Below are 15,296 nucleotides of genomic sequence, written 5' to 3' on the forward strand. Positions count from 1 at the left end.
CGAACCAAAGTATGACATGCTGGTAGGCAGTATGACTTATATCGCCCACAACTCACTTGTGTTCTACTCGTGCATATAACATCAACATATAAAACCTAGGCTCGGATGCCACTGTTGGGTTTCGTAGTAATTTCAAAAAAATTCCTATGCACACGCAAGATCATGTGATGCATAGCAACGAGAGGGGGAGTATGATCTACATACCTTGTAGATCGACAACGGAAGCGTTTGGTTGATGTAGTCGTACGTCTTCACGATCCGACCGATCAAGCACCGAAACTACGGCACCTCCGAGTTCTAGCACACGTTCAACTCGATGACGATCCCCGGACTCCGATCCAGCAAAGTGTCGGGGAAGAGTTCCATCAGCACGACGGCGTGGTGACGATCTTGATGCACCATAGCAGCAGGGCTTCGCCTAAACTCCGCTACAGTATTATCGAGGACTATGGTGGCTGGGGGCGCCGCACACGGCTAAGGAAAAGATCACGTGGATCAACTTGTGTGTCTCTGGGGTGCTCCTGCCTCCGTATATAAAGGACTAGAGGGGGGAGGCTGGCCGGCCAAGGAGGGCGCGCCAGGAGAGTCCTACTCCCTCTGGGAGTAGGATTCCCCCCCCCCAATCCTAGTTGGAATAGGATTCGCGGAGGGGGGAAAAGAGAGAGAGGGGCCGGCCCCCTCTCCTTGTCCTATTAGGACCAAGGGAGGGGAGGGGCGCGTGGCCCATGTAGGGCTGCCTCTTCTCTTTTCCACTAAGGCCCATCATGGCCCATTTAGCTCTCCGGGGGGTTCCGGTAACCTCCCGGTACTCCGGTAAAATCCCGATTTTACCCGGAACACTTCCGATATCCAAACATAGGCTTCCAATATATCAATCTTTATGTCTCGACCATTTCGAGACTCCTCGTCATGTCCGTGATCACATCCGGGACTCCGAACAACCTTCGGTACATCAAAATGCATAAACTCATAATATAACAGTCATCGTAACCTTAAGCGTGCGGACCCTACGGGTTCGAGAACAATGTAGACATGACCGAGACACGTCTCCTGTCAATAACCAATAGCGGGACCTGGATGCCCATATTGGCTCCTACATATTCTACGAAGATCTTTATCGGTCAGACCGCATAACAACATACGTCGTTCCCTTTGTCATCGGTATGTTACTTGCCCGAGATTCGATCGGCGGTATTCCAATACTTAGTTCAATCTCGTTGCCGGCAAGTCTCTTTACTTGTTCTGTAATACATCATCCCGCAACTAACTCATTTAGTTGCAATGCTTGCAAGGCTTAAGTGATGTGCATTATCGAGAGGGCCCAGAGATACCTCTCCGACAATCGGAGTGACAAAACCTAATCTCGAAATACGCCAACCCAACATGTACCTTTGGAGACACCTGTAGTACTCCTTTATAATCACCCAGTTACGTTGTGACGTTTGGTAGTACCCAAAGTGTTCCTACGGTAAACGGGAGTTGCATAATCTCATAGTTATAGGAACATGTATAAGTCATGAAGAAAGCAATAGCAAGATACTAAACGATCGGGTGCTAAGCTAATGGGATGGGTCATGTCAATCAGATCATTCTTTTAATGACGTGATCCTGTTAATCAAATAACAACTCATTGTTCATGGTTAGGAAACATAACCATCTTTGATTAACGAGCTAGTCAAGTAGAGGCATACTAGTGACACTTTGTTTGTCTATGTATTCACACATGTATTATGTTTCCGGTTAATACAATTCTAGCATGAATAATAAACATTTATCATGATTATAAGGAAATAAATAATAACTTTACTATTGCCTCTAGGGCATATTTCCTTCAGATGCAACTAACCCACTAAGCCTAGAACTAGAGAGGTAGGCCGAACCAACACAACGATGAACATCTTCAAAGCCAACACCGGGGACGCCCTGAGCGAGCAAGATAGCACTTTCAAGAAGGGGACGATGTTGTGATGCCACTGCCATCCGATCCGGAGAAGCAAACCTAGGGTTTCCCCCGATGCTCGGAGAGGGGCATGGATAGAGGCCATGGCAGCGCCTCCAGGAAGGGAAACGACACCCACGAGTGCCGCCGCCACCATCATCGGCAAAGTGAGCATGGATTATCTCCTAGCCTGAGTCTGAGCAATCCCATAACCACCATATCAGGGGTCAAAATATGAGGAAGTCAGGGTGTCGATCGGCCGGCCCTCAGAAGGTGGGAGGTGGGGCTGCAGTCACCGGAAAACACGAGCTCTAGAACCGACTTGGCGTGTAGGTGACGGGGTCGGGAAGGCAGCAAGGTAGAGAGCCGACACGGAGGGATGGGTAGCGACTTATACCGCCGACAAGTCAATAATCGGAAGGGAATGCGGTTCTGAGCCGTCAGAGACGGAGCCGCCGGAACACCGGCGAGGCGAAGTAGCTAGAGGAAGCGCAGCAACCGGAGCGCCGGGGGCAAAAACTGCATCGGCAGGCGACTCCGTCAAGCCATGAAAGCTGGAGAACACAGGTCCATGATTGACGGGATCGGAGTGGTGTCGGCAAGAATCCACCGCTAAGCTTCAACTTACTGCTGCCAAGAGAAACAACCGTGACCAAACACCCGCAGAAGTCGCCATTTTAAATATAATAGACTTCACATGGTACAATATACCTAAGCTTCAACTTACTGCTGCAAAGAGGAACCACTGTTTTTATGAATGAAGTTATCGAAGAGAGTGAGTAACAAATGACAACTAAACAAATATTATGCCAATAATGTGTATTATCTCAATAATGAATCTAACCACACCCAAATACTCCAGGAAAAATGGAATGTACTTCTCCCTCCGTTGCTAAATATAAGCCTTTTTAGATATTCCAATACATATTACATACACATATATATAGACATATTTTAGAGTGTAGAACTCATTTTGCTCCGTATGTAGTTCGTATTGAAATCTCTAAAAGGGATTATATCTAGGAATGGAGGGAGTAGAAGCGAATGTGTGCCTTGTTGCTCCGTCGCTTTTTCTTGTCGTTTTTATGCGGTTCTTCTAAAACGTTTGTCCTCACCCTTGATTGGTTCAACATGTGCACTATACTTGTAACTTGTAAGATGGTAATCCATTTTGTAAGGCGGTAATCTATATATGAGTTCATGCTCATCTGCTCCCGATGATCACTAATTCAAAAAAGTAGAAATATATCAAAAATGGCATCCAAGATGCTCGGGTGTGCAATGCTTGGAGATCCGAGGCGGTCGTGCAAAAAAGAAAGAATCGAAGCAATGCATTTTCACCCTAAGTTTGCTACACAACATGGTCAAACCAAAACCCATTGTTTTCTTTTCTTTTTGAGAAACAACCAGAACCCATCGTTACAGAGATAATGAATCTAATTTTCCGTTGCAACCTTTTACATTTTCCATTACAACCTTTTACTTTATAACCGACTACTACATGCAAGTTGAATCATGAAGGGGAATCGACCTCCCAATCATCTTTGAAAAGTGAAGATCTATGCTCACGCACACACCCTAAGAGGAAGACTTCTTATAAAGGCTCTTAAAATATTCCAGAACCATCTAGAAGGGGACCCTGGAAGGTTGTCCCCCTTTTCTTGGGGGCCCAGCCAGCCCGCATGGCAGGTCTTGGCTGATCCCCACCCCCTCCCCTTGCTTGGGGGACAAGCCAACCTACAGGTCTTGGTGACTTCCCTTTCTTAGGGGCCAAGGCATGGCACCCCTGGTCGACCAGCCTCCTCCCGCACCTTTATACAAATAGATGCAGGGACACTTCAAAGGCACAAGAAGCCCTAGACCAATCCCCTCTCTCCCATGTAGAGCACGTTGAATCGCTTCTTCTTCCTCTTCTTCTTCCCCATAGCCACGAACTGCTTGTCAAATTTTGACTCCAACCTCGATACCTTGAAGGCATCGTCCACTTCGACGCTAGATCGGGCAGATCTTCTTGGAGGAGAAACTCTTGTGGTCGAGAGGTATAACCTAGCCGCGGGAGTTAGTAGTCCTCAATAACATCTCCTCTTCTTCCTGCTGTGTTGAGTTGATCATTAGTATGACTTCGTTACCCACACCTCGATAATGATCTTGGTTGGATCTTGTGCGTTTTTTGTTTTGTTTTACGCAACATGTCCCCCTACAACATACTAGTGGTCGCGTGTTCTGTGGCATGCCACTAGTAGCACGTTATTAGTGATGTGGGTCGTTCGACGCACGCCACTGGTATTTTGGGCACATACCAGTGTTGTGGCTCTTTTTCGGGTGCACCACTAATATTGTTCCTCTATAAGCTTTTCTTCACCAGTGCCAGAGGGAATAACCGGAGTTGGCAACTCCATAATGTCACCATTCGACTAGAGAATACAACTGTTGCGCGTCGGGGGCCGACTGCCAACTACCCAAACAAGATCCTCCCCGAAGGAAGTGGCACTCAGGCGAGCGCCAAGGCTTCAACAAGCGCGATGAAGTTGATGAGCTCTAGGAGGGAAACATATTTTGCAGCTTGTTGGGCCCTCCATCTTCTTCCATCTCTCCTTTGCTTCTACTGCAGCTAGAGAGAATCAAATTGGCCAAAGAGGGGAACTCTAGATCTGGGATGGTATCAAGCAAGGGTTCATATCCTACAAGAAAGCCAACTCTGGCTACCAATACTCTTGCCACTATATATGACCACAATAAGAAGAGGAAGATCTTAACCAAAAGTGGCTTTATTTGAGAAGCTACCTAATCTAATACCCATACTATCAAGATCCGGGCCCTCTCCCCACATCTCGAGCCGCCGAAGCTATCGATGGAGGGAGGACGAAAGGAAAGAGAGCGGGGCAAGCTCAGAAGAACAACAACAACAAAGCACCAGTCACCCAAGGCAAGTCTCTAGTCCCAAAAGGATTCCCAAATGGGTTGTGCTACGCGTCGTGAGCCATCCGATCTGCTCATAGTGTGGTCTCATCACCGCAAACAAGATCATTGTTGCAATTGCAACTTGATCCTTACAAAAGCATCTTGCAACAAGAGCCTTGTTGCAAAAAAGCATTTGCGGCTCCGCAACAAAAGTTTTGTTGCAATCGCACATGACCCTTGTTGCAAAAAAAAATCATCCCTGCTCTCGCCACCGCCAGCTATGTTGGTCGATTCCGATGAGTACTGGCGGCAATCGACGGCGTGCGGCACGCTCCCTGAGGTCGCCTCACTCTGCTCCTTCCTGCCCTCCGGCTAGATGTTGAAGTAGCCGCCGAACACCCACTCCAGCCCGCCCATCTCGACACCCTACCCTCGCCCAGGTCGGTGGCCGCTGCCTCCCCTTCGTCGATTTGGAACAGACTAGCTATTGCGGTGGAAAGGATTGCGACAATGACCCAGTTGCAAACTTAGACGACGGAAGAGGTTGCTCTCGAGCCGTTCGATCGAAATCAGATCCGACGGCCAAAGAGGTGGCCGGCACCAAAAATGCTAGACATACAAAGACTTACACGCTTTTACACGCTCCTTTCATCTAACAACCAATCACAAACCTCTCTTCCTCCCTGATTTTCAGGAGGGTGGGCCGCCCCGCTCACCTATTGACCAATCAAGATTAACCATCCCGTAAAAGCCTGTAAATCGTTTGTACGTGTAGCATTGCCGGGCCGACACAGATCAGCCGGGTGAGCCGTAGCGTTTCCGTCTGAAAATAGTACTCCCGTTAAATGTTACACGTTTTCTGTTGGACAAAATGTGAATAGCTTGTCGTTGTTTTGGTATTCCGGAACTACCCCTGTCAACATCATCCCTACCTCTGTTCCAGTCCGACCAGACCATGTCCTTCCAGTCGCCCCCAGCCAACCACAGCGGCGCGCGGAACCTCGTCGCCAGCGCTGGCCGGCTGCTCCTGCCTCCGCCACCCTCCCCTGGCTCCGCGGACCTCCTACACCCACCCCCGCAACCTCCACCGTCCTCCCCCGCTCGCCCGCCACTGCGCCACGACCTCCCTTGCTTGCCCCCCACGGCCGCTGCTCACCCCACTCCCCTGGATCGGCTCCGGCGACCTGAAGGTACCTGATCGGCCGTCCTCGCCTGCTCCGGCCGGCGGGCTCCCTTGCCTGACTCGGCCCCGGCGACCTCGACGGCACCGCCCTTCTCCGGCGACCACACCGGCTGGTCCTGCTCCAACGATCGAGTCACGCCGGTACTGTCACGCCCCTGTCCCTGCTGCTTGTGTTGCTGATTTTTTGGTATTGATTGAAGTCGCTGCGTGATTCAGTCAATTCCTTCATCAGATTTCATCACCAATTGGACGGATTTGGTTATATCGGCATGAATCACTTTGGATTTTTTGAGGGAGGGAGTGTATCCCTGTACCTATCTCTTCGGTTTTGTCCCTGAAAAAAAAGTTTTTAATCGAAAATTGGGTCGAAACATGCTGAACGCCGTATACGTACTGAACTCTACCGTATACGTATTCGGGCCCAGACTAAATAAAATGTTGACTTTATTATCGAGAAAGAAAAAAAAATCCAGCAACGTGACATAGAACCAGCCTGATCTTGATAGCGTGCGAGAAAAAAAAAGAGATCGACGCTCGACCACGGCCCACGGGCAGACCCGAAGGAACAGCTGGCGTCGAACCCAAACCTCGCTGCCTCGGTCGGTCGGTAGCCTGTACACCCTATACGTAGAAAATACGCTACCGTATGCGTAGCGAACACGCTACCATATACGTACCGTAGTCGGACCCGATACACCGTATAATACAGGTCGTCGACGCCCTAATTTGGCAAAAGCTTTTCCGCGCAATCGATCGCAGAGTTTTCGCGCGAACAAGAAACCTCCAGCTCCCCGCTCCGCTCGAATCGCCCCGCCGCCATGGCGCATCACCGGCGCCGCAGCTGCCTGCGCCGTGTCCTCACCATCGCCGGCGGTGTGTCGGCCGGCCTCCTCCTGCTCGCCGGCGGCCATACCTACGCCCACGGCCAGCTCTTCTCGCCGGGCTTGCTGCCCCTCGGCCTCGGCGCCGACTGCTCGCCGTCCTTCGCCCCGCCCCCCTTCGCCCCGCCGCCCTTCGCCCTCTCGCCGCTGCCGCCCTACCTCCTGTCAGACTTGGAGGCCGACGCCTCACCGCCGCAGCCGGAAGCCAACCTCCCGCGGCGCCTTCTGCCCATCCACCGCTCGCCGCCCTGCCTCCCCTCGAACTCGGAATCGGGGGCCGACCGCTCGCCGCCGCAGCACGACGACGCGGATGCTGTCTTGCTCCCGGACTGGGAGGTTCTTGTCCTGACTGACGCTGAGCCTGGCGCCAAGGCGACGTGCGCCTTCCAGGGTGGAGCGTCGTCCCCGGCGAGCGCGCTTGGGAGGCTGCCGGGGTCGGGCCGCCACGCCTACATCTGCCCAATGCCCGAGCCTGCCCGGAGCCTCCAGCCGCTCCAAGCGCCCGTGCTGCTCCCCACTTCGGCTTCCTCTGCCGATTGCCCTGGCCGCGCATTGCTGAATTGGACCGGCCGGATCGCGTTCAGCTCTGCAACTCTCGACAGTGGCGATGTTCTTGTCTTTGCAAAGGGCGTCAACCATGTTGCTGGCGGTGTCCAATGCCTGTATCGCTACTGTGGCGAGACCCATGCCGTGGTGGCCTCCTTCCCTGCCATCACGTCCGTACAGCAGGTTACCCGGTGCCCCGCTCCACCGATCCATCTGAACTCTAGGAACACAGAGTTCCGTGTCACCGTGGCAGCCACAGGCGAGCATCCAATCCCCACACTCGTGACTTATCGTCCATGGCAGAGTGAAAGTGGCTTGCCGGTGGCACCGGAAAAGAACTTGATTTGTGCATGCACTATGATTCACAACGTCTCAAAGTTTCTTCGCGAATGGGTGCTGTATCATGCCGCTGTCGGGGTGGACCACTTCATCCTGTACGACAATGGAAGTAAGGATGACTTGGCAGATCAAGTTGCCCAGTTGAGGTCAGCCGGAATCAGCATCTCCACCGTGCCTTGGCCGTGGATCAAAATGCAGGAAGCCGGCTTCTCCCATTGTGCCGCAACGCACCAGAGCTCTTGCAAGTGGATGGCCTTTATTGACGTCGACGAGTTCGTTTTTTCGCCCAACTGGGAACGATCTGAGAAGCCGTCAAAATCAATGCTTGAGGCGATTGTTCAGGTTGATCCAGATGTCGGGCAGGTACATCTGTGGTGCTTTGATTTTGGCCCCTCTGGCCAAACATCACACCCACAGGAGGGCGTCATCCAAGGATACACATGCCGTCTGAAGAGGTTTCTGAGGCACAAATCGCTGGTTCTGCTTGCTGCAGTGGACCATTCTTTGGAGAATGCAATTCACCACTTCACACTGAAGGCTGGTTTCAAAAGTATACGGAGCATGCAGGCACGTGTGAACCATTATAAGTACCAGGCATGGACCGAGTTCAAGCATAAGTTCAAACGACGAGTGTCCGCCTACGTGGCTGACTGGAGAGATCCAATCAACCTTGAGTCCGCTGACCGGGCCCCCGGCTTAGGCGTTGATGGAGTCGAACCGGTTGATTGGGCGCAAAGGTATTGCGACATCAAGGATAACCTGCTTCAGAAATTGAGCTCAAGATGGTTCGGTAATGGATTGGGAAGTCCGGGATCTCAGGATACTTAGGCTTGGCAGTATCTGTAACCTGCGACTGTCTAGAAGGATCCAGAGGTATTAGAGATGGAACTGTAATCTAGTTTAAACCTGTCTCCTTGCCTCCCAAGATCAATCTAGATACCAATCTGTACATCGCTTGCCACGTTCGGCACCTATAAATAAACATCACGCGGCCTCCAATGGAGGTAGAGACGCTTCCACAATTCTCACATGATATCACGAGTCATCTTCCTCTTTTAGCAATTCATCTACATTCATCTGATTATGGCGAGCTCTTCCTCCAGCTGTAGCATTTCATCGACACCGCCACCACCATCTTGGAGGAATTCCTGTCCAGCGCTGACAAGGATGGGAAGCAGCACTGACAAATCCTTTCATAAGGTTCACAGGATGGCAGTTTAAGTTTGTTGAAGGTATTTTTTTGGATTGGTTTCTTGCTCTTCGGCTATTCTCTTAAAATGCTTGGCCGGATTCCGTTGATAGTTAATATATCAATAACTTTAACTCTTCAAGAATTATAATGGAGTATTTTCTAGGTTGTCTTGATCTAGAGCTTCTATCGCCTCTTCAACAATTTATTGGCATAAACTTTTACCTGAAGCTGCCCATCAAATATCTATTCCTAATAGTACTTATACCTGACATCTGTCATGTGTACTGCATACTGTTTGGTACGCTGTCCACTTATCCAGGATTCCATGGTCTGCAGTAATAGTGGATTTGTATTAGTGGAAGCATTATCTAAGTGATATTTTTCAGGTTTGGTATCACTTCTGCTCCAGGTAGGACATCTTTGAGCAGGACACCATGCACAAAAGGTAATAACTGAGAATTCATGGGCAATGTAAAATTTCAGCATGATATTTTCAGGCAGTTGTTACTTGAGTGTCAGACATTTTCTGTGTTCTTGTTTTGTTCTTTTTGTTTGGAATTAATGATTTATCCAATGCTGCACGTTGCATGCACGCCGCAAAAAAAAAAAGCTTCATCTGATTTTGCTAAATGTTCTTTCTTACTGAACTAGCTTCAGGACGGATGGCAGGTTTGCTAACAATTTGATCTTTTTTGTGCATTGCAGGTTTGGTACTAATTTCTTGAAAAAATCGTGCTTTTTGCAGCACCATCCTGTTGAGCCATGAGATTTGAACCAATGAATTCAGATAACATATACCATGTTTATGGATCACTACATGTTCCATTGGAAGTGGAACAATGTGAGATTCCTTTTTTAGTAATCATCTGAACACAGGTTTCATGCTTTTCTGAAATATTCCGTGCCACACATTGTATATTCGCTGCAAACTTCTAAAAAAACTTCTTATTTTTGTTGCTAAATGTTCTCTCTTACTAAACTAGCTTCAGGACAAACAGCAGGTTTGCTAATCATTTGATCCCTTTTGTGCATTGCAGGTTTGCTACTTAATTCTCAAAAAAATCGTGCTTTCGCATCACCATCCTGTGGAACCACGAGGCCTGATCCAATTATTTCAGAGAACATGTACTATGTTTATGGATCACTACATGTTCTGGTGGAACAAGGTGAGATCCTTTTCAGTAACCATTTCATTTGAACACGCATCATGCTTTTCCGAATATAACTGAACATCTATATTTTTAAATTGCAAGTCAGCACCTCCTCGTTTGATTGCTATGGACTTCCTTATTACTACATTATTACTCCAGGGTTTGCTAAGGTTCTATTTTAATCATACGATGAGCATGGGGTCCACAACATACTCACATAGTTACAAATCTGAAGCACTGGTTAGTTTTTTGGCTTGCAGTATGAATCAGAACTGGGTACTTTTATCTGTTACGAATAATTTAAATATATTTTTAGTGATCTTGTGTGCTTTTATAAAAATCTGAAGGTGGTCATGATTAGGCTGACCAGTAGGCTTTTCTTCTGTGTGAACAGAAGAAGGAAGATGGTACCTAACAGAACCAAAGTAATTGATTCTTTATGTACATTCGTAGAAATAAAACAGAATAGATAAAAGACGTTTTTGCAGTTTAATAAAGTAATTGATTCTTTATATTTTGGTTACAGGGGTAGTAGTTCTGACATCATTTTGGAAATAGCATCCAGTTACTTCCCTTTTTTCTTACCATGTGCTTGCAGAGTAGTTCTGATATCATTTTGTAAATAGCATTCAGGTAGTCATGCCGAGTTTTCTATGATCCAAATAAGAGGACACTTGCCTTTGTTTTAACATACAGATTAAATGTTCATAAGTATACTATTCTGATTGGTTAGTCAATGTATAGATAATAGTTTGGTGCATGCCGACTCTTATTCTCTTATCCTTTCTTAAGGAGCACTTCTAAGAGCAACTCCAACGCGCCGACCCAAACAGACGCGCGCTTTGTCCGCTTTTCGTCCGTTTGGGTCAGCCGCCCGCTCGGCGTCCGCCCCGTTTTACGTGCGCGACCCTTTTCATGTCCGCCCATAAATTTTAAAAGGCCTGCGGCTGTAGATTATGCCAGCGGCCATCCCATCGCCCGGAGTTCATGCCGGCGCCATGCCAGCGGCCGGCATACAATGCCAGCGCCATGCCAACGGCCGGCATACAATGCCAGCCTCCAAAAAAGCCACCACGCAGTTCATGTTGGCGCACTTGCCAGCGGCCGACACACATGCGAGCACAAAAAAGGGCGGGAGTTCGACCACGCCATCTTGGTCGTGGTCATGCCAGCACACTTGCCGGCATATAAAAAAAGGATGGCGTTCTCCGCCATAGATCACCCGTTGTCGAACTTGAGCATGTCGGCCTGCATCTTCTCGAACCATGGCCTCTTCCTCGGCGACACGGTGTTCAAGTCCACCTTCATGATTTCCACCCTCGTCATCATGCTAGCGAGTGCCACTTCTTTTGCCTTGGTCTTGGCATTGGCGGCCACGATCTTGAACATCTTGGCTTGCTTCTCTGCCTCCATCTCAAGCATCTTGGCTTGCTTCTCCGCATCAAGCTCAAGCATCCTCCTTTTGATCTCCATGAAGGCGTTCATTTGCTCTTCCTTGTCTTGCCGGTGCTTCTCCTCGCTTGTGTCCTTCTTGCTCATCATGCCCTCCAAAGTGGCATGCAAGGCAATCGACGCCACATCGCGCTTGTCCTCCTTCTTGGAGTTGGTCTTCCCCCACGGCCGTGGCTTCTCGCCCTCCCCAAGCTCCTCGACGGCTTCTCCCCCCCCCCCCACACGCGCCTTGGCGGCGGTATATTGAGCCTTAAACTTCTCCTCCCCATTGATGACCATCCAGCAATGGGAGACGTTGAAGGACTTGTCGTCATGTTGCCTCCACAGCTTGTAATACAAATGAATAGCATGCAAGCATATGGGCAAATGGACATGCAAGCATAACGAAAACGGATACGAAGAGGGGCGCATGTATACCATATCTTTGATGCCGATGCCGCTCACGGGGCGTGCCCGGATGCTCTCAAGGGTGGCGCAAAACTTGTTACACTCTTGTTGTATCACCCTCCATCGCTTCAAGAGAGACACCCACCCACGCTGGCTCTCCATTTTGTACAGCGCAAACTTCTTGCGTTCATGGTACTCACGATGAACACGAAGCCAAAAGGTTGATGCCTTTTGCTCAGCTGAAAGGATCGATATGGTTGACTAGAGGGGGGGGGGTGAATAGGCAACTAACAATTTTAGCTTTTCTTTACCAAATTAAACTTAGCATCAAAATAGGTTGCCTAGATATGCAATTAGGTGAGCAACCTATATGATGCAACAACAACTAGCACACAAGCAAGCAAGGGATACAACACAATATAACCTTGCACAAGTAAAGGTAAGAGATAACCAAGAGTGGAGCCGATGGAGACGAGGATGTGTTACCGAAGTTCCTTCCCTTTGAGAGGAAGTACGTCTCCGTTGGAGTGGTGTGGAGGCACAATGCTCCCCAAGAAGCCACTAGGGCCATCGTATTCTCCTCACGCCCTCACACAATGCGAGATCCCGTGATTCCACTATTTGTGCCCTTGAAGGCAACGACCGAACCTTTACAAACAAGGTTGGGGCTATCTTCACAACCTAATTGGAGGCTCCCAACGATACTGCGGAGCTTCGCCACAATGGAATGTGGCTCTGAGGTGACCTCAACCGTCTAGGGTGCTCAAACACCCAAGAGTAACAAGATTCACAAGGGATTAGTGGGGGGAATCAAATTTCTCTTGGTGGAAGTGTGGATCAGGGCCTTCTCAACCAATCCCTAGAAAATCAACAAGTTTGATTGGCTAGGGAGAGAGATCGGGCGAAAATGAGCTTTGGAGCAACAATGGAGCTTGGGGGAAAAGAGGTAGGTCAACTTGGAGAAGACCTTCTTTTATAGTGGGGGAACTAATCCAACCGTTACCCCCCCTTCAGCCCGCACAGAGCGGTACTACCGCAGAGATTGAGAGCAGAAGACACAGGGGGAGAACGGGAGAGAAAAAGAGGGTATGTGCGACACTAGTAGCAGTGGTAGCCGCGGTACTACCGCTCACGGGCGGTACTACCGCTGCTACTGCCACTACTACTGCCGCACAACCCGACACGAGAAAAGACCTCCTCGAATCGAGGCGGTAGCGGTGCCGAACCAGGACGGTACTGCCGCCGATGCACCCAAGCGGTACTACCGCTGTAGGACAGCGGTACTACCGCGCTGGCGGCGGCACTACCGCTATCTCCTCACAATCTCCACTTCCGTTGAAACAACAAACTCCAAGGAGAGGAAAGGAGCTGGACGTGCAAAAATGACGTGTACGTGTTGATTCCACCCTAGCCTTTCCATTGCGGACCCCCTCTTGATAGTACGGTGTCTCCTACGACTCAAGTCCACCAAAACAACGAAAGAGACTACACCGTCTTCACTTAAAGCTCCGAGGGGAAAGAATCGTCTCGTGCCAAGGAATGAATCTTTGAAATACTCAACGCACACGATTAGTCTGCAAAAACATTGTCATTAATCACCAAAATTACTTAGAGAGAGACATGCCCTAACAATCTCCCATTTTTTTGGTGGATTGATGACAACACGGGATTTGCACAAAGGAATGACAAGAGAATAAGTGAATCCCAGAGACTACAAAATATAGACGGGCTCCCCCTAAATGTGTGCACTTAAATAGAAGTGCCTTTGGATGCAAAGTACACACATTAGGATCAACACTCCCCCTATATTTTATAGTCTAACAACATTTGCATCAAAGATGAGACATATATGAGCTAGGATGCAATAGAGTAGCAAGTGAGCAAAGTAGACATATGAGATAAGCATGAACTCACAAACTACTAAAGTACTCGACATACAGAGATAATAATAGGATAGGGTAGCATATGTCTCACACCATATGATAGGGTACCAGGTCTCATGAGCACAAACCAAACCAAAAGCAAATGACGAGAAAAGAGTTTGCGCGAGAGAAAGACAAGGCAAATGAGACACACTCGCAACTCGACAATGACAACGACAAATCCCTAAACTCTCTCCCCCTTTGGCAGCGAGACACCAAAAAGGCAAAGAGTGCTGCTACGATCACAGGTGATAACATAACTGATGATCTCCGTCATCACATCCCCGCGTGATCGGCCGCTCCTCCGTCATCGGCAAGGGGCTGCTCGGTGTCTGAGTCTGTCCATGGGCAGTGCTGTTGAACCCACTCCTCATCGGTGATCTTGCCCTCAGTTTCGCTGGCAACTGTTGTACCTAACTGACGCATGAGCTCCTTGTGACGGCTCCTGGCCTTCTTCTCAGACACATGAGCCATATACTGTCCATCAGACTCCATGCAGAAAAGTTTCTTCATCTTGCGCTTGAGCTTCTTTGCCCATGAGGGCGCCGCTCCAGAGGGCTCATAATCCTCATCATCATCAGCATCGGCCTCTGCCTCGACCTCGTCAACTCCAGACGGAATCCCAGACTTCGGAACCGAAGTGCCCCAGTTCTCCTTCTTCCTCAGACGCTTGATCTCATGAGGGATCAACTCGCCAGTCTCCAGCACGACAGCAGGAAAAGTGTGCTCCCAAGCCTTCTCAGTAAGCAACATGAGAAAAGGCCCATAGATGGGGCACTTGCGCTCGGAGATAGCGGAGAGAAGCTCAGACCACATGACATGAGAGATATCCAAGGACTCGCCATTTTTTTCTTCCTTCTCATGCTGACAGAAAAGTAACATGTCCACGAGAAACGAGTAACCATATCCAAGTTCCCAATGCGTGGGAAAAGAGTCTCCCTGAAGATGCGATGAATGATGTCCAGGTAGACATGCAGCTCATACGTCTCCTTCTGCGTCTCGGGGTTAATCTTCATAGTGCAGAACGGCCAGAGAGCTTGCTTGTGAATAGAAGTTGTCTTCTGGTGAGGACGAAAGCCAACCGGGTTCTCAAGCCCTTGATCTTCAATCCCAAACAATTCCATGAACGCCTTTCATTTGACAGACAAAAGTTTGCCATTAGTCATCCAAGTCAAGGTCCTTTCCGCATCAGTGCCCAGATGAACCGTGGCATAAAATTGAGCCACCAAATCCGCATCAAAGTCCTTGTTGAACTCCATGATCCTGAGAATATTCAGCTTAGTACACATCTGCAGCGCTTCGCCAAAGTAGGCAGGATCCTTCTCCATATAGGCAATGTCGATGGAGCGGACATCAACATAAAGATTCTTCTTCGCTTTGATCACATCAAAATAGATTGCCCA

General features: G+C 49.1%; 1 protein-coding gene across 2 annotated transcripts; it reads left to right on the plus strand.

The window, feature by feature from the left end:
• The first annotated feature begins 6,173 nt into the window (after positions 1-6,173).
• On the plus strand, positions 6,174-10,098 carry LOC125550700 (glycosyltransferase family 92 protein Os08g0121900-like). Of its 2 annotated transcripts, XM_048713768.1 has the most exons (5): positions 6,174-8,793; positions 8,893-9,021; positions 9,145-9,279; positions 9,368-9,426; positions 9,687-9,724. In XM_048713768.1, exon 1 carries the CDS (start codon positions 6,842-6,844, stop codon positions 8,615-8,617), a length of 1,776 nt encoding a protein of 591 aa, XP_048569725.1. In that variant the 5' UTR covers positions 6,174-6,841; the 3' UTR covers positions 8,618-8,793; positions 8,893-9,021; positions 9,145-9,279; positions 9,368-9,426; positions 9,687-9,724. The 2 variants fall into 2 exon arrangements, with proteins under 2 accessions (XP_048569725.1, XP_048569724.1); XM_048713767.1 differs by lacking the exons at positions 9,145-9,279; positions 9,687-9,724 and adding an exon at positions 10,019-10,098.
• Positions 10,099-15,296: the final 5,198 nt, after the last annotated feature.

The sequence above is a fragment of the Triticum urartu genome, chromosome 4 (assembly GCF_003073215.2).
Source record: "Triticum urartu cultivar G1812 chromosome 4, Tu2.1, whole genome shotgun sequence".
Lineage (NCBI taxonomy): Eukaryota > Viridiplantae > Streptophyta > Magnoliopsida > Poales > Poaceae > Triticum > Triticum urartu.

Coding starts and splice junctions, on each gene's coding strand:
- LOC125550700 (XM_048713767.1), top strand. CDS start 6,842: ATGGCGCATCACCGGCGCCGCAGCTGCCTGCGCCGTGTCCTCACCATC.